Source organism: Oryzias latipes, chromosome 14 (assembly GCF_053564925.1).
Source record: "Oryzias latipes strain Hd-rR chromosome 14, Olatipes_Hd-rR_3.1".
Classification (NCBI taxonomy): domain Eukaryota; kingdom Metazoa; phylum Chordata; class Actinopteri; order Beloniformes; family Adrianichthyidae; genus Oryzias; species Oryzias latipes.
The window spans coordinates 2,911,950-2,937,386 of NC_136250.1; the positions used below are offsets into that span (position 1 = coordinate 2,911,950).

The 25,437-nt window shown below is 43.9% G+C and overlaps 1 protein-coding gene across 2 annotated transcripts in view; it reads right to left on the reverse strand.

Annotated features, from left to right (window-relative positions):
• The window catches only part of sptbn4a (spectrin, beta, non-erythrocytic 4a), a 46,785-nt gene extending 21,610 nt beyond the window's left edge, over positions 1 to 25,175 (reverse strand). The window contains exons 1-13 of one of the 2 annotated variants that reach the window (XM_023962197.2): positions 24,529 to 25,175; positions 24,174 to 24,328; positions 9,134 to 9,397; positions 7,617 to 7,850; positions 7,382 to 7,471; positions 5,454 to 5,732; positions 5,243 to 5,373; positions 4,923 to 5,127; positions 3,416 to 3,661; positions 3,196 to 3,330; positions 2,839 to 3,080; positions 576 to 714; positions 389 to 473 (exon numbers count right to left, since the gene is read on the reverse strand). In XM_023962197.2, coding sequence (XP_023817965.1) covers positions 389 to 473; positions 576 to 714; positions 2,839 to 3,080; positions 3,196 to 3,330; positions 3,416 to 3,661; positions 4,923 to 5,127; positions 5,243 to 5,373; positions 5,454 to 5,732; positions 7,382 to 7,471; positions 7,617 to 7,850; positions 9,134 to 9,397; positions 24,174 to 24,296 — 2,173 coding nt within the window. In that variant the 5' untranslated portion in view covers positions 24,297 to 24,328; positions 24,529 to 25,175. Of the gene's footprint in view, positions 1 to 388; positions 474 to 575; positions 715 to 2,838; positions 3,081 to 3,195; positions 3,331 to 3,415; positions 3,662 to 4,922; positions 5,128 to 5,242; positions 5,374 to 5,453; positions 5,733 to 7,381; positions 7,472 to 7,616; positions 7,851 to 9,133; positions 9,398 to 24,173; positions 24,430 to 24,528 lie in introns of those variants that run through there. The other variant, XM_023962198.2, reaches the window with a different exon arrangement.
• Positions 25,176 to 25,437: the final 262 nt, after the last annotated feature.

A 25,437-nucleotide genomic window follows, 5' to 3' on the forward strand; every position in this document is an offset into this window, starting at 1 on the left:
AACATGGATAAAGCTCCCGCTCAGTAATAAATTATGAATTTTGACAGAAAAAAACAAAAGAAACAATGGTCAGGCATTCTAAAATATGTATTTCAATCTATAGCAAAAACATTATTTGATAAAGTGGATAAAGATCTTTTATTTGAATCTTTTTTGTTAATTATATTTACATCTATCCCTCCATCTTCTAAACCTGTTTTGTCCTTTTCCGGGTCGCGGGGCTGCCGGAGTCTATCCCGGCCGCCCACTCGTGGGTGAAGGGACATCCTGGACAGATCGCCAGTCTGTCGCAGGGCCACACTAATCACACACCCACGCACACTCACATTTACACCTAGGGACAATTAAAGTAACCAATTAACCATCTGTATGTATTCTAATTACTCACTGCTCTGTAACCTTTCCTGGTGCCTGTCCCATTTTTCAACAAGATCCTTCTGCTTCATTAAAAGACTGTCCAACTTCTCCTTGATCTGGTGGGAAGGACAAAAGGCAGTCATGACGGAATTCTGGTTGCAAATTATCAGAGAAGAAATTGTGTGGTTTATGGGTATAACGTCAGAAAACTAACCCACCTCCTCTGATGCAGGGTTGCCTGCTGCTATCAAAATCTTGCCGAGGTCTGCACATTGCTGGATGGTCTTGCTGCGACCGTCTATTTTGGCTTTCAGCTCCTGGTGTTGTTTCATCATCACTTCCAGAGCTGTCAAATCCCTGAAGAGTAAAAGATGAAGGTCCTTTCAGACATAGACAAAGTAGTTGAGAGCAAGAGATTTGGTGGCAGACAATAAAGCTGCAGACACGGTGCATTCATGTTTAGATTGTATTTAGAACATACCAGTTCTACCACGGTTGGGTCATTTATTTTGCTTTATTCATACATCACACCCTAAAAGCCGGTCGTGGCAGAAGTTAGCGTCTGATTGTTAGCATCCACTTTGACATTAAAGGGAAAATCTTCATCTCAAAGTCAAAGTTTAAACCAGACACAAATATTTTACGGAGAATGAAGATTTAAGAAAATGAAGTTGTTTCTGATTTGTGTAAACTTGTAAGAAGGACTTTTATGAATTTTTCTACAGCAAAGGAGGATTAGGAATAAATCTGTTTAGAAACTTTAGTGCAGAAAATGTTCTCTGTTTAAGAAAAAAATAATAATCAGGATTTATGTAAAAACAAAATATGAAAAATCTTTTTGCCCTGAAAGATTATTTGAGACTGGATTAAGTGTTATAATGGTGCTCTATGAAAAAAACTGTAATGTTACTTTTATTGAATTATTGACAAATCAGAAATAACTTCTACAAATCAACAACCTTGTGTCATTGAATCTTTATTAAATAAATGATTCATACCTACTTCTCTGCAGAAACTATGTCCTAGAAAACGACACAGGTTTTTGATTGTGGCTAAAAACAGCATAATTATAATTAAAAGACCACTGGGAAGGTTTTGAAAATAGATCAGAAGATGACTGGAGTGGGATTTTAAGTCAGGTAAACAGGATGCCAGTCAATGCCAAAGCAAATCCTCTCCTGCATGTGGTTGGGCACTATCCCTCATCAAGAGGAACCCAGGACCCACTCCACCAATGCAGGGTCTGACAATGGTCATTAGTGTCTACAGGCATCTTCTATGGATTTGTCTCCTTAGACCATCACTGACCCACCAATGAGGTGGTCATGCTAAAGAGTAACAGGAAGAGGAGCGTTTCACCAGAGCTTCTTCAGATTCTTCTGTGATCGTTCTAAGTGCTCAGATTGGACCTGTGTTTCCATTGCGGTTTTGTGAAATATGTCAATTTCTATACGCTTCAAAAAAACCCTCCAAACGCAAAAACCTTTTTTGATAAATACAAGTTTTTTTTTAATTGTCGTGTTTCCATTAGCCAAATTTATTAACGCAAGTCCAATTTGCGTAATTTTATAGTACATCGAAACCAAGCTAGTGACTGTTCTACCTGTTCCGGTTCAACCTAGCAAATGCCAATAAGGCTTCTGTGAGACGGCAGAGAGACCACCACCATGAAAATCCACACCAATGTCTAGCTGAAGGGGATTTTAGATGGCTCAGCATGTGATCCTCCAGTTCTCTTTGAACAAAAGAGCAGATACTGCTCCTGCTGATGGGTTGTGGACCTTCTGTGGCCCCGCCCAGTTTTCCGATAACTTCCTGTCTTCTAAAAAGCTTGAGGCAACGGCACATAGTGATGAAGGAGCTGGACTGTCTTTGCATAGGTCAGCTATCCCATCATGCAACCACAAGAGACCCAGTTTCTTTGTAAATTTGGGGTGGGGGTTATTGTTGTAAGGAATTCCGTCTGCAGGAACCAAATAAATATAAATATTTGTGTTTTTTTTGTTGGGCAGGAGACTGGCATCATGCAAATCCAAGCTTCTGCATTCTCTCATGTATGGACAGTGGTTTGAATGGGTCACATGTCTCCTATCGTTTGTTACACTGATGAAAAGATTGTTAACAAATTTGATTGTAACTCAATTTCTATTATAAAGTTTATTATTACATGTTTTTACATCATTCTTGTCAACATTATGAACATAAAAACTAAAGAAGTGATAGAGAAGAGTTGTGTTTATAAAATGTTTTTTTAATCAGAAAGAAATATTAGACCAAAAGAATAAAATAATAAAAACGAAGAGTTTTTTTTCAAGCTGATCATCTCTTATTGACCAATAAAATGTCCCACAAGAAGCTTTGAGTGCTCAAAGATGTCAATAAAGTACTTTTTCCAGTTACATCTAATTAGAAAAAAGGTTAAGGTGGTTCACAAGTGTAACTCCAAAAAAGGTGCTTTTCAGCAGAGAAAGGATGTCTTACCTTGGCTCATCCCATCTTATCTGGCCCATGATGCCTTCCATCCACATGAGGTTTTCCCGCACCACAGAGAAGAACTGCACCTTGTCGGTCACGGAAGTCACCTGGACTCGACTGGCCTCACAAGCCCTCAGCAGTTCTTTCCATGCATCCATGACTTCCTGCTCTTGTACCATGATGGCTTCAGCCTTCTCCCCTGCATATATGGTCCTCAGCTGGGCAGCGTTCTCCTGCAGCATCCTCACCTGACAAGACAGAACGGAGAATTGAAGTTCTGCCACCTCTGGGATTGAGTAGAAATCAGCAAACCATTGGTAGAAATCGACTAAAATGAACAGAGTTTGACGACACATCACTTACCTGAGCAACCAGCAGTTGGAGGGCATGCTCAAAGGAGTGCATGAGCCTCTGCAGAGTGGCTGGATTGGAGATGTTGGCTTGGCATGCCCTCACCTCTGGAAGCTGCTTCGTCTTCCCTGCAATCTGAGCCAGGACCTGTAACACAGAAATGCAGTGTCACAAAAACAGAAACTACAGAGCATCTGGAGAACCATCAGCTTCATATTTGTTTTGGCTGCACCTCTTTGCAGTCAGTGAAGAACTTGTGCAGCTGATAAGAAGCTGCCAGCATCTGCCTGCGGGTCTCCATGAGCTCCAAAAGGTCAGCCCAGGACTCATTAAGACCATCTTTCCACTCAGCAATGGTGGCTGCATCTGAATGTCCGCAGTCGATCATCTCATTCACCATTTTGTTCACCTGCTCCATGCGCTGCTCACCAGTGCTGTTGGTCTCTGTGGCAAACTTGGTGAACCTCTCCTGAAGCACCTGCAGCAAAGAACACAGAACCTTTCAGGGACACAGAGAGGACGTGAACAGAACAGGATATGCACACACTCATAACATGTCTCTGCTCTGGAGTCTTTTGGGAGACCGACACTGACTGTGGCTACCTTCTCATTCCCACATTTCCACTCAGGACTTAAAACTGACAAGTGTCCCCCATGCCTCAGACTCTCACTCTAAACAGCTGCACACAAATTAGGTCTTTGCTTGATCTGACCCATTGAAAGGTAACAGCTCTTGTGTGTCCTCTGGGCTGAGCTGTGATTACCTCCAGTTTATTCTTCTTGTCTTTTGGACACCATGAGCATGTGTCCACACAGCCTGCTGATGGCTTTATCATTAAAACGACCTGGTTGCTTTCAGAAGGTACGCAGTGTTGGCCCACAGCTATCTCCAGAAAAAAAACATTTCTCAAGCATGTTAGCGCTCTTGCCTAACAGCAAGAAATCCCCCTGGTTCAAGTCCTGGCTGGGGGACCTGAACCAGAACATCAATGGGGGACCTTTCTGTGTGGAGTTTGCATTTTCTCCCTGTGCATTAGTGGGATTTCTCCGGGAACCTTAGCTTCCTCCCACCGTCCAAAAACATGCTTCATAGGTTAATTGGTTACTCTAAATTGTCCCTAGGTGTGAGTGTGAGTGATTGTGGCCCTGCAACCAACTGGTGACCTGTCCAGGGTTTACCCTGCCTTCACCCGCAATTGGCCGGGATAGGCTCCAGCAGCCCTGTGACCCCGAAAGGGAACAAATGGATTAGAAAATGGATGAATGAAAAATTCTTCATTGATCTATTGGTGGTTTGCAAGCTTCCAGTGAGATGGCCCTGGTTCATATGGGGTATGCTCTGCCTGTGTATGTGTGGGTTTTCTCCCATGTCCCATGGGTGATTGGTGATTCTAGGAGTGTGAGTGTGTGGTCCTGTAATGGACTGCTGAACTGTCCAGGGTCCACTACTTTTCTATCATAAACTACTCATTTAGAATGAACTAGTTACTTGGAGCAATTCAATCATAGGAATCCAAGAAAAGTCTGAAAGCTTAAACATTGTTTTTTTTTTTTGTGTAAAATGATACTGTGTAGTTTTTGTCACTGAAGGTCAACTTTAAGTCATGATTGAAAGTGTTTTTTTTTTTCATATTCAATTTAGAACTCAAAGCTTTCTTGTGAAAGAGCTAAACAGTCATAGAATTATATCCTCAGAAAAGCTTTTATTTTTGGTGAACAAACCATACAAGTGTACTGACTGAGACTTCCTGGAGGTCCTGGCCCAGCTCGGTGGAGCTGGCCACCGCCTCGTGCTCAGTGATCCACCTCTCCAAGTCCTCCACCTCCTTATTGAGCTGATAGAGCCAGTACTGCTGCTCCAGCTTGGTCTTTCTGTGCTCCACCATGTCCTTCAGAGATACGTACAGTCGGTCTATGTGGGACTGCTGCTTCATGATCTGCTCACTGTGGAAGACACAACAGACACAAGACAACGTTTCACTGCGTTAATGCACACCTTGTCAGGTGGGCGCCATACGAAAAATGGAAACATCATGCATGAGTGGGTTTCATGCCACACCTCTCCGGGTGTCCCAGCTCCAGGAGTCGTTGACATTGCTGCGACAGCATGCCGACTGTCTCTGCGTACGTCTCAACAGTCTGCTCCAGAGTCAGGTGAGCTTTTAGTAGCTGCAGCGTGCTTGCCTCATCCTTAAACACATCATTCCAAAGTCAAGATACAAAAGCTACAGAATCTGTTAGAGGACTAGAAATATCAGAACTGTACACACCGCCCCTTTTTCTTCACTGGCAAGATGAAGTTTCTGTCCTGACAGCCAGGACTCCACTTTGGCTCCTTCACTGTAATACTGCTGAGCCTGCAGGGCGGCATCCAGAATCACAGCCCTCCGCTCAGTCTCCAGCTGCAAAACCTCCCACAGCTGGCGCACGTGCCCTGCACCCTCACGCACAAACTCCACCTCAGGGGTTCTCAGCGATGCAATGATTCCTGCCCGGTCCAGGACCTCCTCAACCCGAGCTCGCCGCCCGGTCAGCTCTCTCTGGAGTGCCTGTGAGACCAACAGTTTGATGACCCCTGGAATCTGATCACGGAGCGGTCACACAAAAGGGATGGTGCATCTTTCATTTCTTTCAGTTTGTTTTAGAAAAGATTTTTAAGTTCATATTATTTATTTTTAATCCTTCAGCCGTCTGTCAGCATCAACCATCTCTGCTCTTGGTTTGCCTCATGCTTCTTCAAGAAATCTTGTTTCTGCTGATCACTTTCTTCAAGCTGTTCCTAGATCAAGACTGCCGGTAAAACAAAGAGGAGATCAAGCTTTTGCTGTGCGTGGAGCAGCATCTCAGTCACTTCTTAAAATGCATTTTTTAGGCTTTTAACAGTTTTCTGTGTCGCAGCATGAAACCCTTTGGCCAATTCTGGCTGATTTGAAACCTGACTTATGAATCTTTTTGATTGATTTAACAATCATCCTCATGGCCTTTCAGAATGTTGACAAAGTGCTTATGCAGCTTAAAATCTGCTGGAAAAGATGAGGTGTGCAACCAAAAGAAATTCAAACAGCTTGTTACTTGTCTTGTAATCTCACCAGGATCCCTGCTTCCAACTGGTTTAGGTCATGTTTGAGTGATAGATTTCAGTTTGTGTTTGGGAGTGATGTCCCCCAAGAACACCAAAATGAGTTGTGCTGCTCCACAGGTCTTGGACTACTTCTCTTTTAATGCTTTGCTTCCTCTTAGCAACAATCCCAGCAAACTCAACCTTCATTTTAGTGGTGCGTTGATGTAGTGCAGCTTTTCTTCTCAACTTAAAACAGATTTAATCAAACCTATGGGATGAAACGCACATTTTCCTCGAAGGCTGAAGTCCGTAATGACTTTGAATGTTCTTCTATTCTAACCTGTTGTCTGGGAAACATCAGCCCCGTTCATAATACCATGAGAACACAAACTAATTTAAGTCAAACGTCTGGCACAATTATGACCAGAACTCATCTTTCTGCTCACATAATAATAAACAGCCTTTTAATGCATTTTAATTTGAGGAAAAGCGTCTCATTTAAAGACGGTACAAACATAACTGAAGTGCTGCAAGGCTGTTTTAGTGTCTGTTTAAATCCTCACAGCTAATTCAAGATGGCTGTGCAAGAGAGGGATGCCTGCGATGCTTAAGTAGTGTTGTTACCTTTTTCACTATCAGATGAAAAACTAGCAGATAATTCGCATCACATTTGGAAAAATTATCACTTTAGAAGGAAGGAAAAAATACTTTTTCTATTTGGAATTTTTTTAATAGTTTGGAGTCAAAAAGATGAAAAATTCTCTGTTTTGACAAACTTTCCAAAGACTAGTCATTTTAGTTGAATAAAATGTTACCTGTTAATTCATTAATCAATGGTTCATTTGACTAGAGTTAGCGATATTAGAAAACTTTCATTTTTGAGGTGTTTTTCTTGATTTGCACAAAATGCAATGGAAACATCTTTGCTTTATTTTCACGTTTTGCATGCATTGGTTGGGGGCAGACAGGTCAGAGAGCAGCTGGTTTCTCACGGGACAACAGCATGAAGGTGCTGTGAAAAGCCCTTAATGCACGGCTCTGAAACACACTGCTGCTCTCCTGCTTTGTCCCATGCTGTGGGGCAGAGACTGCATCAGCTTCCCCTGAGCATGACCCATCATCCTGCACGACCCTTACCTGGTTCTTTTTTACGTGCTGCTGGACACTCTGCAGGTTATTCCCAAAATCCTTACAGGAAGCCAGTGGAAGCCTCTCCTGGATCCACAGCTGGAAGCATTTGATGCCAGGTCAGTGGGTTCTGCACATTTAACAAATCTATCCAACAAGGAAGCTGGGGCTGTCTTCTTTCTGATATGATATTCTGCATCCCAGTGTCATCTTTGGCATCAAAGAAAAAACATGCGCCACTCACTATCTCATCCTCCAAATCCTGGGCCACCTGGTGCATCTCCTTGGAGGCCAGCAGGATTCGACGCCTCTCCTTCAGGGGTTCAATGAGGCGGACTATGCGGGTCTCCACCCCGCCCGACTGCTCCGTGTCATCCCTGTCGCCTGGCATGAGGCCCTGCTGGGGTAGGCAGAGCCCCTGCAAACTCCCCAGCTCCCCCGCATCCTTGTAGAAGTCCCCTATCTGAGACTCCATGGCCTGCAAAGGAGGAGCTGAAGGTCACGTAACAGCAGAACGAAGCCGGACAAACACATCAGCTGTTTTCCTCACAGAGCCGATCTGGGTTATGTAATGGTTTAGCTCACGTTCACCAAAAAAAAAAGCACATGGAGCCTATTTTTTGCGTGTGCGACAACATGAAAACAGCGGCAAATATGTAGACGCACAACACTTAAAAAAGCCCAGAAACTGAGCGACACGCTTGGCTAGTGGAGCGTGGTCCGGGCTGGCACTTCTGATGCTGAAACGGACCTTTCTGCCTTCAGCAGAGCTCAGGCGCAGCAGCAGCTGAAACTCACCGGAAAACGGTTACTGATCACTTCACTTCACATTTGAAAAGGGAAAGCTTCTCAGGTGCATAAGCTTATAAAGCTTATAAAGCTTATGAACAAAACACAGACTCGATCAGTAAAAAAGACGACAGAGGTTGTTATATAATAGATACATTCATCTCGGGGCTACTTTTATGACAAAAGTTTTCTTTTTATTGTGTAAACTAAGAGGATTATATTTTCATCCACAAAATCTTGTTTTTGCTCATACAGTCATGTTTTTGTTAGTTTTAGATCTTTAGATCTGGGAGAAAATCAGAAGCCTTTTTTCTTGACTGTAGGTGGATCAGATGCAAACATCCTTCCATTACAAACACTGATATTTTCTGTCTTAAGAGCAGCTCATAACGAGGCCTGGGCGGCCCCCGAGGCCTGGGCGGCCCCCGAGGCCTGGGCGGTCCTCGAGGCCTGGGCGGTCCCCGAGGCCTGGGGGGGCCCCGAGGCCTGGGCGGCCCCCGAGGCCTGGGCGGCCCCCGAGGCCTGGGGGGGCCCCGAGGCCTGGGCGGCCCCCGAGGCCTGGGCGGTCCTCGAGGCCTGGGCGGTCCCCGAGGCCTGGGGGGGCCCCGAGGCCTGGGCGGCCCCCGAGGCCTGGGGGGGCCCCGAGGCCTGGGCGGCCCCCGAGGCCTGGGCGGTCCTCGAGGCCTGGGCGGTCCCCGAGGCCTGGGGGGGCCCCGAGGCCTGGGCGGCCCCCGAGGCCTGGGGGGGCCCCGAGGCCTGGGGGGTCCTCGAGGCCTGGGCGGTCCCCGAGGCCTGGGCAGTCCTCGAGGCCTGGGCGGTCCCCGAGGCCTGGGGGGGCCCCGAGGCCTGCCGCCCCCACTTGTTTTTCACCAACGAACTATCTGTTCTATCAATTAGAAGCTTGCTGTCCTCCTGAGGACTAGGACTCGACAGTCTTGCTCTAAATCCTGCTTTTCAGTGAAAGAGACTTGCCTGGAATTTCTGGAGCTGCTCGTTGAAGGTAGGAAGATGATGAGCCTGTTCCAGCTGGGGGGGCTGCTGCTCCAGATGAGACAGTTGGCTGTCCAGGTCTGAGTAGCTCTTTACCACTGGCTCCGCCTTGTTGTTTTCAAATAGCTGGCGGGCCTTGGCTTTGGTCGTGTTCTCCAGGTCAGACCAGCACTCCCTGATCTCCTCCAGCTTCTGCTCCACCACTGAACGCAGCTCCGGCTTCTCCTGGATCAGCTCCTCGCCCTCCTGCAGAGAAATCCAAAGCATGTTAAGGAGCAGCCGTCAAACCAGGCTGTGCAGCTCATCTACTGTAACTCTGCTGCAAATGTTAGAGCGGTTCTCTCTGTAAATGGCATCATGTCAGGCACTGTTACTTCTTGGCTGAGTGCTCTCTTTGTTTTTGCTGGTTTTCTGCTTTAATGTCAGGTTTTGCTCTGAGGCAAGCTTCTCATGAGTTCGGTGGTGCACGGCGCACAGAGCAGCCGTTTAGACTAAAATCACAGGAATGAATGTTTTCCAGCTTGTATATAACATTTTTAATGAACAGCTCAATACAAATCTCCACATTTACATTGGTAAACGGAACTTACAGATCATTTTTTTCAAATAATCATTTCAGCGTATAAGGGAGGGACTGGATCTTACAAACAAACACTTTCCTAGATTTCTTGGTGCCCCCCTCTTGTTCAAGAGCAGGTTAAAAACTAGCTGTGTTCTCTGTGCTGTTTGCTGCTCCTACTTGGAGCTTCAGTATCTGATCTGACCCACAGATAAACAGAGCTATACAGTAAAATGAAGCTGTTTGGCTTCCTTTACCAACACATTCAAAGCAGTGAAGTCGAGGAGTAAAAGTGCATGCGACAAATTCAGAGGAATTCTGGCCTCCTCCAGCTTGGAGTGAAGATGTTGCAAGGCTGTCTTTGGATTCCACAAAAAGAGGCTTCTGCTGTCTGGTATGTGATAGTGGCATGTGGGTTTTCTGGGTTCAGCCATGCATGATGGGTAGCACCTCCTGAGTCCTGCTTCTGTCCCTCGTCTTTCAAATAGTTGGCCTCATATTCTGTTTCTTTCATAATGCGGCGCTGAATTCCTTCTCTTGGCACAGAATCTCTGCTTAACTGCCGCTCGCTCCCTCACTCCTATCTTTACTCAGCGCTGATTTTCTCTCATAATGCAGAGCCAGCAGAAAGGAAGACTGCCTTTCTCTCGCTGCTGCTTTGCTCGGCTGTATTTACCCTCAGAGTGAAGCAGGGAGGAGGACTACAGGAGCAGGGACGGCAAAAGGAAAAGAGATCAGAGGTTTCTGGAGCAGGACTGGCGGTCCTGGACTGTAAAGCTTCCCTGGAACGGTTGGATCCAGAGGGGATTTGTGAAGAGCAGTTAGTCATGGCTGACAGTGTGATATTTTAGTGACTACAGAAACATCATGGCAGCACGAGTTGCCAGGTTCTGCAGGCAACTCAGATTGCTGATGAAGCACTGTAAAGCAGCAGAAAGGATGAAAGCCATTCCTTATTTATCTTTCATTTATGGGAACAGTTACTGTTCAAAGATGTCCTCAAATTCATTGCAGTAAAAGCGGTAATACACAAAACATGTAGCCTAAAGATTAACTACCATTTACTACATCTGTGATGTCTGCATATGACATTTGTAACACGATTGCTTATTTCACTTTTTATGGCACGCATATCTATCCATCTTTGGATTTAATAGATGAGCCCCTTTCTGAGCAGAATATGAACACTCCACTAACTGAAACGATCAGATTATTTATCTAAGGAATTTTTTATCAAAATGTATTAAAGCTGCTTAATGTGGCTGTTCCTGTTCAAAAAAACAGCATATAAATTACAAGGATAAAGTGCTGCAGAAGATCCGTTTTAATGGGTGACTTGTAAAAACATGCATGCTCTAAGGGAACCTTCTGCAGCTGATCAAAAAGATCCACACTGTTTAGAGTTCCTCTGTCAAGCACTTTCATCTCATTACCCTGAACTGATGCCTAAAACAGACAAACGGCCATCTTACCTTTTCACTGTTCGAAGTCAGGAGTTGTGATCATTTGAATCTGTCTTCTCTTTCATTTGTCAGGTTTTACTAAAGAAGCAAAAGGAACTGTTTTTTTTTATTCTGTTCTTAATTTTCCAATTTTATGTCTTCCAGAACTTTTGGAAGTTTGGCAACAAATGTCTTGGTTTTTCTTTTCGTCTTTTCTCAGCCCCTTGGTTTGTTCTGCATACCATTTTTTTAAAAAAAGGCTTTGAATCATCTATTGATCTCTGCCAGTGTTGCCAGATAGTGTTGTGGCTTTCCAGCCTAAATGAGATCTAAAAACCACCACAAAAGACCAAAATATTGATCAGTGATTAATTAGCAGCAATGAATCATTCATTATTTATGAGTTGAACCCATTTTCAATGTTATTACATCCACCATGTTTGCAGTCAGAGACAAACATGAAATAATGGACTTCTATTGAACTTTACTAACAATCACTGATGATTTACTCAAATATTAAGAACAATTAAAAAGGAAAGTGAAAAAACACAAACAATGAAACACTACATCCCTATCATGAACTAAAGTGGAAATTGTTCTTGTATTTTTACGTTTCATGAATTTAGGTTATGTAAAAAAAAGCTAAAGTTCTTGTGAAACGTAATAGAGAGGGATTTGATTTTTGAAAACTGGTTCTTGTTCATATAAAATTTACAATTGTTAAATAAAACATTAAGAACTAAATTAAATATCACCTGAGATGGTTTTAAGAAGTACTTTTTCTTTTTCTAATTGTGTATTAAGAGGAATTTTGTGCAACACAAACAGTAAAAGTCCTCCTATTGTTTATACTAATATACACAAAAAGCTCTGTTGTTATTCTGCCTCATTCTGTCTTTTCAGCACAGCTTCACATCAGATCTGAACTGAAATACATGACCATAGAAAGGGAGGACATGGAATCAAAATGTCTGGAATGTAAAAAAAATAATAATACGCTTTACATTATTAGCATCCGCTGAGTAAACTAAATAGACAATACCTGATACCTTCACTCAGGATGGCGTAATCTCAAGCTCACAGCCTTGCGCTGAATAACAAAGGAAATACACAAAATAAAGCGATTTTGAGAATTAAAATGGGTAGAATCTAACATATAAATAGCATTTATGGATCAGGTTAGTGCACACATTGATTTTATTATCAGTAGACTTTACATCTCATGACGACAGGTGAGGAAGACGACAGGTGAAGCACCGTCCTTCACCTGTCTCTCCCCAGACCGCACTTCCCTGCTTGAAACGTGTTTCATTCAGGGACTAAAAGCTCCAGAACCGATCCAGAACCGATCCCGTACCCGCCCAAATTATGTCCATCCACCTAAAGCAATTTTACCCCAAAGTCAGACTAAAAACCGCTCTATTGAGCTGGAAACCGTCCAGTCTGGCAATGCTGCCTCTGTTTGCTACGAGTCTCTGGACTTGCTGTTGACTGGAATATACCATTGCTGTGGAAGGACGGGGGTGGACCAAACACTTTTACAAGATCAATCTTATACCAGTTCAGGGATTTGAGGGTTTTTTTCATGACAGAGTTAAATAATTATGGATGTAAAATTTATTTTAGATACTTTTATTAAGTGTTCAGCTTGGGGCCCCCAGAGAGTTGAGGCCCCAGGTAATTGCCTATTTTTGCCTAATAGTAAGCCTGCCCCTGTGTCTAGCCAATTACAACATGCCAGAGCAGGGTATGTTGGGAAACATGCAGGAATGCAGCATTCAGTGTCCACCTGTGCTAGAGTCACCAATGAATGGGATGTTGGGCTGCAGCGTCTGCACTGGTAAAATGCTTTTTTAAAGAGGCACCTGCTCAAACCGCCTCACTTCCAGTGTTAGATTGGGGATCGCTGCTTTTGTGAGCTTTTCTTTTGAGATCTTGACGACTGTTTGATCTCTGAGTTTCTGCCTCTTTGTTTCAAAGAGTGGATTCAGACTGGACACGTTTGCTCTGCCAAAAGGAACCAGAGCTTGTTTTCCCCGATAATCCTGAACACATTTTCAGTCTGACTCCGCCCTAGCAGACCCTGGTCCGGGACCAGAACCTGCTGTCAGACCCATCTTTCTAGATGGTCTCAGTTAGTTTCCTATCGGACTTAGCTTCGGTTTGCTGAGAGCCCCCAGTCTGTTCCTGGAGAGGAACAACTGGACCAAAACGGCCATCACATGACAACCGTAGCTGGTCGTCATATGATGTAAGCAAAGTAGGAAAGAATATAAAGCAACAGTTGTCGTGTCATCAACCAGAAAAAAAAGAGTCCAACTGTTTACTTGTTAGAACCTTTATTTTATCACTGCTGAAAATGCCTTTCTGTGTCTCTATATTGGGCACACGCCTGGCGCTGCTGTGACATTATCCTAAAAGCTACCTTGTAGCTTTTAATTAGCTTTGGTAAAGCTATATAAAACAAGGCATAAAATATGCAGAAGTTAGAATTGCAGAAAGTTTGAAGTTGCAGAAGAGCCTTCCCCATGTCTTTCTATGGCAAAAGTAACAGCAATTATGTTGAATTGCAGAAAAACACAAGTTGCAGTAGAACTTGAAGAAGAGAGCAACAATGACCTTAATTTTCAGAACATTTTGATATTTGAATGGCAAAAACCGGACAAAGTATGCAAAAGATACACGTGGACAAAAAAAACACACGGAAGAAAGCAGAACAGTTGGATTGCATTACACAAACTATTAAAAAAAAATCATGTCGGTTGTCGTTGGTGAACACATGCATGTTAATGTATCACAATATGTCACTATATTAGGCCTACTTGTTCCTATTCCTGAAAATCTACCACCCTGCCTGTTTTCCAGCTCTCCCTGCACTGCTTGCTGCTGATTACCTGGACCAGGTGTATTCAGTCAATCAGAATGTGGAAACATCTGATTGAGCTAATCAGCAGCTGGCAGGGCTTGGAGATCTGAAAAACAGTCAGGGTGGTAGCTCACGTGGAGCAGGAGTGAGCAGCCCTGCTCTACATGAAACTGGAAACTTCTCTGTCTCTGTATCACACTGTTTCTCTCTCTAGTTGTTTCTTTGTGTGTGTGCGTGTGCACACATGTGCTATCTTAAGCCCAGGGTCACAGAATTCATCAGCTCTGGAGCTTTAGCTGCTTTTCAGAAACATTCAGGAAGAATCTTGGTTCTATCCCAGTGAAAAGGTTACTAACCCAATCCAGTCTTTGAGGATTCAGAGTCAGAGATCCACTGGTTACAACCTGTCTGGTTAAATGCACTTAATGACATAATCTGCAGTAAGATGAGTGTCTAGAGGAGAGAAATGGCTCACATCCTCCTCATCACATGTTCTAATCCATTCATCATTCATCTTCTTTACTGTTAATTCCCTTTCGGGGTCACGGGAGCCTATCCTGGCCACTTGGGCGAAGGCAAGGGATGCCCTGGACCGGTCGCCAGTCTGTCGCAGGGTAGAATATCTTCGATCACACATCCATTTGTTCTCACACTCACACTTATTGGACAATTTAGAGTTGCCAATCAACCTATGAAGCATGTTTTGGACGGTGGGAGGAAGCCGGAGATCCTGGAGAAAACCCATGCTTACAAGCTCCACACAGAAAGGTCCCCCATTGATGTTGTGTTTTTCATGTCCCCCAACCGGGCCTTGAACCGGGGGCCTTCTTGCTGTGAGGCAAGAGTGCTAACCACTGCGCCACCTTGCAGCCCCCTTATCCATAGTTCGAACTTCTTTTTGAATCCAATTGTTCATGTTCAGGCTGTGTGAGTTCCCAATCCTATTGGCTCTCCTGAACTCCCCCCCCGGTCTGAAACAACAGACCTTGAACCTCTCACGTCCAAGTTTTTATCGTTCTGGCTGTTCTTCTGGAATTTGCTGTCGCTGAAGACTTCTGTTGAGCTGCACTCTTTTGGTATGTGTTCTAAGTTGTTAAAGTCCAACTCCAGTCATCTTTTGATCTATTTTTAAAGTATTCCCAATTAATTGTAATCATGCTATTTTCAGGCCAAAAAAAATCATTTTTTAAGACATAGTTTCTGCAGAACAGCAGGATTTCTTCAGAGAGGGACTTTGTGGCCTGCCACAGTAACTTGTACGTCACAAGCTATTTCAAACTGCTGATTCCAAATGATTTGATCAAAGAAATGCTCTAAAATGCTATTTTAATCTTAATTTTCTCTCTCTATCAATTCTTCACGAAAAATGTTACAAAAACATGTTAAAAAAACACACACACACAATTTTCAAGGCAGTTGGTCCTTAAAGAGCCCGTCAAACCAGCAGGGAAAAAAACGGCTGCAGAGCTTACTTAACCGAGGACGCACTTTAGGGCAGTTAAGTGAGAAAAGACAAAATGATTTTCTAAAATTAAAATGTGTGTTCCAAAGTTCAAGCAGGGGGGGGGCAACACATTTCTTCCCAGAATGTTCTGCTGCCACTCGTAAAGCTTTGGCACAATTTCACTAAGGAAGAGAGGATCTTTAGTCATACAGGGTCAGCTGAGTCATCACTCAAGCGTCACTCATTTGGTCTTCACCCTGAGCCAATAGCTAAAGTGCTCACTTTCCTTACAGCCAATCACAATCAAATTCCTGTATTTCAATTCATTGAAGTTTGTTTATCTGCATTCTAGACATTTCACCCCCTCCTCGTTCTCCTTCTGGCTCTTCGATTCGCCGTGGTCTGGCCTTAACCACCATCAGCGTCTGGGCTCTCGTCACTAGAAGATGTCTGCGGCCCAGAGCCCAACAGCCAAAGACTACTGACCTTCCATGCTCCACTATAAAACCTTTCAATCTCACTTTCAAGATCTCTCCTTGTTTAAGTTCAGGTGGTTCTGTTACAGTCATACTACGTTGTAGGAATGGTTTGTTCTTGAACAGCCATTAAAAGTCTTTTGTGAAGCAGTACTGGTCCCTGCTGGCATGGCTCCCACCAACAAGACTGTTGTTGTCCACGGTGCTTCGGTAAACACAGTGTTGTTACTGTTTGAATATGGTGAGCAGAATGAATGGGTGCATAATCAACCCATCCCTGTGCATAGATCACCACCTTTTAACCATTATGCAAGAGTTAAAAGGCTGATGGGATTCTGAGTGCATGTAATGCTGAAATAATAAACTCCCTTTCTTTCTTTTAAGTGAAAACAGTAGAGAATAATAAATGCCTGTCATGGCGTAGCTCTAGACTAGCTTAATGTTGGCTAAAGTGAAAGCTAACTGTCAGTTGGGATTATGTGAGCAGCATTTTGCATCACATTGTCTTAAAGTACTGCCAGGGATGTTCCAACCATCAGCAAGGAAGTGGAGTTTAGTCTTCCTGCAATTTTACTAACTTATTTAGATGTACAACGTCAAAAACAAAAATGTTCCTGTAATTTCTTATAGATTATGCGTAAACTGTGAGTCACAGGAAATTAGAACCAAAGCAGAAGAACACAGCCAACAGCTGGGACTGATCATATTCTTCATAGGTGTTTCCTTTAGTGGGACCCGAGTCATAAGTGTTTCCAAGCAAACCCTGCAGCACATGAAGCCTAGATTCTCAGAGCAACAACCTGTTCATGAAGATACTCAGAACAGACCTTTTGTTTGACCAACAAACACTCTTAATGCTGGTGATGAAGAACGACAGAAAATGAAAGCCACAAAGCGTGTTAGCTTGTCCTTTTTTCTTCTAACCCAAGAGAGTTTGGATGACAGATGCTGGCCGGACCGTGGCGAAGAGAAGTGACATGGATGGAAACTGGAATTAAAAGGTCTATGACACATTTTTAACAAAAGCTGTCAGTCTGAATGTGGCGACATTAAACCAGTCTGAACCGTAACAAAACATATGGCAACAAAAGGTCAGGGGACAGAAGATCTGACTCGAAAAACCAAAACCACGAAGGTACTGGGTAAACAGGACTGAGATGTTGTGGTGAAAAAATTATGAACTGGACCTGCAGTACAACAATTATCCCAGGCTGCAAACAAAAAGCTGCATCTCTGCCCATCTTTGTTGAAGGGTAACTGGACAAACCACAAAGCAGCCTTTAGTCTTTTCTTACTAAAGCTATCCATCTTAAATGTGTATTTAATTGTTCAATCAACACAAGATATTATCATCTTTTCAGAGATTCCACAAAAAGTCAACCATAAAAATCTGTAGCTGATTGAAATTGCAGACAAACCCACCAACATACGAGAGCCTCGCTCTTCTGTCCAGAGATTAGAGATGGTTGAGCTCAAGGCCGGCGTCAGGGCTGACCCAAACTTCAGAGGAAACGCAGTTCAAATGATCAAATCACAAAGATTATTAAAAACACTGTTTTGGACCCTTTGTGAAAACTCAATGTAAAAGTTAACATTTTTTAACCTCTCTACCATTACATTGGAATGCAATAATCAGGTGGTCTTTATTTGAACCGTGTTGTGAACAGTCACAGTGCCAGTGTCTGCCACACACCTGGATTTGTGAATTTTTTGTCTGCATTTTACCTTCTGCCAGCAGGAAGGCTTAAGCCTCTCTTTTGGAGCTTTCTGTCTTACCTAAGAACAGATTCAAACCCACTACCTTCCAGTCTCAGGGCAGACACTCTCCTTGTGTGCAGTAGCCACTTCCTTTGTCTGTTGGTGGAACTGCAGCAGGTTGCAGCCTCTTCCATGAGACAGAAGGGGGCCCCGAAGTGTCCACTTCCGTCACATGCATGAGCGTACAGTGTGTGCTTGTGCTTGTGGCCTTCTTAATGTGTCAACCGAAAGTGCTGACCCCAGATCCCATGCAAAAGCTTGGCACAAGGTCAGCTGTCAGTGGTCCTGATGTAACAGAGAAGGTCCCACAGATCTTCCTCAGGCCCCGTCCGGAGCCGTGTGTGCTGAGTAAGCACTGTGAGAGGACAGAGGTGTGGCCCGCGGCGGGAACCCTTCCAAAAGGACACAGCGTTCTGCCTCCACGGCAGCCTCGTCTCATCTCTGCGTCTCTCAGATAACAACAAAGACACAGCCGGAGATTGGATGATGATAGAGACACATATGCAGTCTGCAAAGCCGACAAAGGACCCCCCGCCTGCCTCACTGTCACTTCTTTCAGGTCACGTTTGTGGTATTTGACATGAGACTTTTTACAAGGGTTGATTCTTAAGTGAACAATATGCTGTTTCACTTTGAAAAAAAACACCATTTAAATGTATCTTTAGAGACAGATGGAAACAGTGGAACTGAAAATGTTACTGATGTTCTTTCAGCTCTTTAAGAAGAAGATTGATGGTTGAAGTTTGATGGGGATGGAGGCGCTCATTCTGCCTCTGAAACTATTTTCCAGTCAAGGCTAAAAACCTTCTATCTACAATTTATACATGCAGTCAGTAGTCAACTTTTTGTTCCTATGTAAAAACACTTACAGGAAAAGAGAGAGAGGTTGTAGATTATAAGGTCTTTAAATATTAACTAATCAAAGGTGTCTTAGTGTCAGATCATACAGAATCACTGAGCTTCAGGTCTGGACTTGCAAAAGCACAGATTCTTCTTTTTTTTTTTACTAAATACATTAACTTGGCAGATGGCGCCATGAATCTTCAGCCAGGTGTTCACTTCTATCTTTCTATCTAAAACGCATGCTTTATAGTTTAGTGCTGTGAAGGTTTTACTTATCAAGGAAAGAGGTAATAATTCATCAACTTAGTTAATGCATATTTGCCTGCTATCCAATCAGACTGATCTGTCGAATGCAAGTTGTTAATCTAATCGACCTAAACCAAAATTATATCATTTCAAAATGAGATTAATCGAATATCGATTTTGGAAAATTCCACATGGATTGAGACATGGTACGTTTCTTTTACTGTAATGTCAAAATGACCAAGTGCATCACAGCGGACAACACATGTGGTGACACAAAAGCTGATCAGTCCATCGTTCCAGGTCATCGTTCCAGGTCCTTAGTTGCCATGGCAATGTGTTTAAGATCATTATTATGCTGTACAATCCAGATCCTCAATGTTCTCACTGATCGAAGGAGTTTTTGTTTTTTTTTGGATACTTTATTCATCCCTCAATGGGGAAATTCTTCTCTGCATTTGACCCATCCCCTGGGGGAGCGTTAGGAGTCTTGCCTAAGGACCCTCACTAAGTGATGTTAACTGCTTGCCATTGATATGGTAATTGCCCCCAGTACCATTGTTTCTTCCCCTTCGGGAATCGAACGCTGGATTCCTGCATGGTAGCCCCTCACCTTACCAACCGAGCTACTCAGCCGTTTTGACCAAAATCCTACCATATATGGTTTCAGTCATCCATTTTTCTTGACACAGATCAGTCATTCTGTCTCCTTTGCAGAAACGGGACAGAATGAGCCTTTTTCCTGTTGCAGAATGACAGAATAATGCTTCCACCCCCTTGCTTTACAGTGGTAACGGTATTCTTTTTAAATTAAATTAGTCCGGCAGCTGAGCAAGCAGATCAGAGCTGATCTCTTGTGTTGGACAGATTTTACTGTTACAATAGGAGGTTATAACTCTTCTGACACACAAGGTTTGTATTTGTGTAAACTTCTTTTGTAATTGAGGCTAAACTTTATTCATATTAATTATGTTTGTAAACTTTCTATGTTGGACCGGACGGGAAAAAAAGAAGAGGAGGGAGTGGGATGTAGAGATGGGGGGTGGGGGTGGGGTGGGGGGTAAAAGGGAGGGGTTAAAGAAGTAGGTGGGGTGGAAACACAAAGCAACAAGTTGGTGGAAGTTCATCATCATTACTATCTGGCATAGTCAAAGCAGCGCGGCCTGTCCACACACACACACTCGAATATGACAAACATACCTGTTGGCTGCAAAGATCTTCACACACAAAAATGTCAACATGTACACACCACAACTACAGCTCACACACACACACACATACCTATGCATACAAACAAACAAACACATGATCATATCGTTCCATCTTGCGTCATTATTTGTGCAAAGGTGAGCACCTGTGATCAGGTGAGTGTTTGCGTTCTACTGTATTGTAAAACCCCCACTAAAGGCGTGGCAGCAGGGGTAGTCGGGGGGCCCCCATACACCAAGAAGGAATAGCAGACCGAGCAAATCTGCCTGCCGGGGAACCCACCTAACCCATCCAGAACAGGGTTGGCAGAACTGCCACAGCAGCCTCCAATGCCATAGAGCAGGGGGGCACAGGAGTATGGAGAATGAAAGCTGCAGCTCAGCCACAAGACTAGCCCTCCTCCAGGGGCACCAGCTAAGGGCCCAATCCACCGGAGAGCCAGCCCCAGAAAAACAGCCCACCACCACCTGGGAGTCCTGAGCATCCCCCCAATCCAATGCCCAGCATAAAGCAGGTCCCCCCAAGGGAGACCCAGTCTAACTCTCTAGGCACCCAACCGCCCCGACCCATGGGAACAGAGAGCAAGACGGGGGCCAATCACCACGCTCAAATGGAGGACATCCAGGAGAAGTGCAGGTAAAATTGGTTGGTAGGGCACTGCAAGGACATCTTCTGATTGCTCACAAAGGTTTTCATGCATCCTCCCACCAAGGGTCCTGCATGTCTTGTGGATATGGCGTTCTTGTGATGTAACTCAGAATTCTTCTCCCTCCAAACACAACAGATGGCGTTTATACCAAAGAGTTCTGTTTTGGTCCCATCTGACCACATGACCTTCTCCCAGGCCTCCTCTGGATCATCCAGACGGTCTCTGGAAAACTCGAGATGGCTCAAGACGTGTTGTTTTAAGTAGGAGAACCTTTGGAGCTCTGCTGTGTTTTAATTCATGATTACATCATGTGTTACCATAGTAACCATTGCCATTGTGGTCCCAGCTCTCTTCAGGTCAGGGACCAGTTCCCCGGTGTAGTTCTGGTCTGTGTTTCACCTTTCTCCAGATTATTTGTTCCACCAGGTGAGATCTTTTATGTAGCTTCAAGAGGAGAGAGATTGTCAGTGATCTTCTGTTTCTTCTAAAATTGCTCCAACAGTTGATCTATTCTCTCCAAACTGTTTATGGTAGATTGGTCCATCCCAGTCTTGGTCAAGTCTACAATCTTGTTCTTGGCGTCCTTTGACAGCTCTTTGGTCTTGGTCACACTGGAGAGGTTGAAGTCTTACTTTGTAAGGGTGAGGACAGGTGTCTTTAATACAGATAACCATGTCAAACAGGTGACGTCACAGTAATACAGGTAACAAGTTGATAATAGAAGAGCTTCGTAACCCTTGTGCTATCCTAGGCACTTTAACATTGGGAGTTGGGTCATCTAGACCCACTAGACAGTGCTCTGAACCTTTTTTCTTCAATGATTTGTGATCTTCACTGGTGTCCGTGGATTACATGAAATCTTTCCGTCTTTATCCACCTTTGTCATGGTAGGAATAACACGTCAATGGAAGGGTGGGGTCATCTAAGATAGCACAAAGGTTAACGAAAAAATTACAGGTCTGTGAGAAACGGAAATCTGATTTGGTTGTAGGAGATGAATACTTATTTTCTGCACCAGTAAACAAAGCAATCCTTTAAAAAACAAACAATGTGATTACCAGGATTATTTTACATTCCATCTCTCACAATTAATTGTTTCTATGAGGAAGATTACAGACCAAACTTAGCTTTTTAAAGAGCGACAACTTTCTGACGAATACCTTTTTTTTTTTTTTACAGTCAAATACATTTTCCTTTCGTTACATCCAAGATAAAAATAAAATTTATCATCAGATGACATACCAATAAAAGGCTTATTTTCTTGTCTCATATATAAATTAAAATTAAACATTTTAAATTGTTGTTTTAGAGTCAGAAATTGTTTTGTTTTAGGAATGGTTGATTGTGTTAGATTACTTCTGCTTGAACATCCCTTCATAGCTGTGATTTGTGTTTTAGATCAAAGGTCTTCTGCCTTATTAGTATGTTTTACCAATCTAAACTATTGATATTGGATTACTGTGACCTAACATGATGATTTTTTAAAATATGTTTTGGTTGATTATAATTAGTATTATATTTTTTTAAGACCAGTTCCGTACCCATCTCCTCAAGAAGCAGCAAAAAAGAATTCCAATCTGAAACAATGCAAAAGAAATAAACAGCTCAAGTGATTAAAGATTACATCCTAAAAATCAAACTGGGAAATGTTGTTTTTTAGGAAATTACCAGAAAGCAGATATTGTTTCTGCAGGATAAGAGGCTTTTTTCAGCCAGCTATATGAAACCTCTGGATTTCATCCTCATCCTTGGAAGAAACTGAGCAGCCTCTCAGAGGTGTGAGTCTTTGTGGCACAGGTACAGCATCAACTCCAGTGACCCGGAGCCAGACCACAGCAGGAATCAGAACTTCTATAGGATCAGGTTATCCCTTGTGCTATCTTAGATGACCCCCCCTTACATTGATGTGTTCTCCCTACCATGACAAAGGTGGATAAAGGTGGAAAGATTTCATGTAATCCATGGACACCAGTGAAGATCACAAATCATTGAAGAAAAAAGGTTCAGAGCACTGTCTAGTGGGTCTAGATGATCCAACTCCCAACATTAAAGTGCCTAGGATAGCACAAGGGTTACAAGAAGGCAGATAAGTGGCTTAAGTGATGTTGTTGGCTGGAACTATTGTGAAAGAAGAAGAATATTTTTCCAGATCAGACTTGTTTCTCTGAAGCCACAATAAACAGGTTTTAGTTGTGGTTGAGATGTAGAAGGATTTTAAGCCCACCAACACAGCCTGCAGGAGTTTGGGCTAAAATAAAAGTTTGCATGTTGGTCGTCAGCATAACTGAGAAGGAAATACCTACAGATAAGCTGATGCAAAGACAGAGAAATCAAAAGAAAACCAAGTCTGGAACCCTGTGGTACACCACAAAACAATGTAAGCAATGACAGTGGATGAGAATGAAACCATTCCAGTATTTTCTGCTTCAAACACAGAAGAGAGAAGGGCAGTAACCCCCCCGAGGGGGGCAGTCTCTGTGCAGGACCAGCCTCCACAAGCACAGTGATGCTCCTTTTAGTTCAGAAATAACCACACAAAATGCAAAAAAACATCCAATTTTTCAGAATTAAAACAGAGAAATAGATTTCTGTGACAGAGTTGATCATTTTAAAAGAACATGTTAGGATAAGAAAGGGTTGGTAAAGCTGGACTGGTGTGTCAAACATTGTCACCCAGATTCTAGACAGGATTTATATAAACGTCTTCTAGACAGTTTGAAGCTAAATAAGCTTAGATCAAATCCCAGTGGGAATTTAAAAGCTCTGACTTATGATTTCTAAATTTATTTCAAGTAAAAGCTTTCATTTCACATCTAAATGATTTTTTAAGGCTATAGATTCTGAACAGCTGAAATTGAAACTATGCCCTGTGTACTGAAGATGCTGGGATCATTTCAAAACCTTTGTTTCTGTGGTTCAGCCTTTATTCACAGTTTCTTGGGGAAAAAAGCAAAAATAAAACTGCCATTGAAAACATGAAGTTAATGAATGAATTCAAGTTGCATGGTATCAGCCTGAGATGAGGAGATGTCTCTTCATGGGAGCAGTATAGCCCAAGGCCGAGGCAATTGAAAAAGCACACCAGATCAATCTTTCAGGCCTTCACTACAACATGGCTCATATATTTCTCACACTTGTCATTGCAGTCTCCATACATAAATCCCTGTGAGCTGCAGAAAACAGCAGGAACCACAGCGAGAGCCCAACAGAAAGCATCATAACCTTGAGAGTTCAGCAGCAGCTGGGCGATCACGGCTCACCTAACTTCACTATCACAGTGCTGCCCTGTGGATGGACCTGTCTGGGGTCTACTCTCTCTTCCCCCAATTGCAGCTGGGTAAGCAGCCCCCACCCTGCAAACCTGAACAAGGTGGAGTGAGTATAGAATGAGGATGGATGGATGGCCGATGGATAGATGCTTGGATGAATAAATGGATAATATCGCCAGCACATCCACAATCTGAGCTGAATGTCAGTCATGTGCTCTCCTTGACTTTCTCTGGCCCCCACCCCCAGCGGCCACCGCCACTCACCTGTTCTATCTTGGCCAGCCATTCTTTGTTGCGGGCCAGCTCTGCCATGAAGGCCTGGTGCTTCAGCCACTTCCTGTGTAGCTTCTGAGCCTCATCCCGCGCTGTGTCCCGAGCCATAAGCATTTTCTCCTCCACCCGCTGTCCCAGTCACTCAGCTAGGGGAGACAAAAATAGCCACCATCAGGAGTCCAACAGTCGAGGCAGCTCCTCTTCCCCCCTCTCCCACAGGATGTCCTCCTGCCTCTTCTACAACAGAGCCACCCGCTCTGCTCCACAGGGGCCTAGATACCTGTGCACCCCCCACCCCCCAACCCAGACACCCTTTTCTGGGGGAGAAAAAAATCAAGATAAGAACCTCAGCAGTGAAAGCAATGGAAGTACTCAAGCCCTTGCTTCGGGTGGCCCCTGGGTCCTCATGCCCTACTGCTTCATGGATCTTGCGGTCCTGATGCTGCAGTGCCTACTAGCCAGTCTCACAGAGAGCAAAAACAGCCGGCAAATGAGGGAAATGCGCCAGCGACAAGGCTGGAAAAGAATTATATATACATCCAAGATTCCTTGCAGGTTTGAGGTAAATTTCTAGCTGAGGATGTCGGCTAGAATCCAGACATCAGTGAGGTTGCAGATGTAGCATAGCCATGTAGGAATCCTTCAACAGAGGCGAAGCCCGACCGTCCACCACTCGCCAGTCCTGGTCAATCTGTAGTCCTGTATAATGATGCTGTAGTCGGGAGGTGGAGGAAGAGTTGAAGTGAGAGGAGCAGGCTGAGGAAGATGTAGAAGCAGTACAGAGGAGACTGGCAAAGATAAAGCATCCACTCTTGAAACCCCCCGTCCCCTCTCTGCAAAGATGCAAACGAAGGCTGGGCTCCAACAGCTCTCTATCTCCTCTCCTGAATTCTCCCGCTTGGAGTCCCTGAACGGCTCGGCCTCTGCTGCTGCATGCTGCTGCAGTCCTTGCCTCTCAGCTACGCTCCTGTGTGCGCTTGCGTGAGTGTGTGTGCATCAATGTGTGTGTTCAATCACAATCAGCACTGCAGTGCCAGAGCACAGAGAGAGTGGGAGCAAAGGGGGGGTGGGGTGTGTGTGGAGGGGGACTGGGAGAGGAAATGGAGAAAGGGGTAGTACCAAAGTGAAATGAAAGAAAGGGGGGGAGTTGAAAGAGGGAAAAGATGGTGTTAGTAGGCAGGAGAACAAGGGTGGTGGGGGGAAGAGAGTGGCTGCGTCATCCTTCAGTGTCACCAGGGACATTTCTCTGCACAAG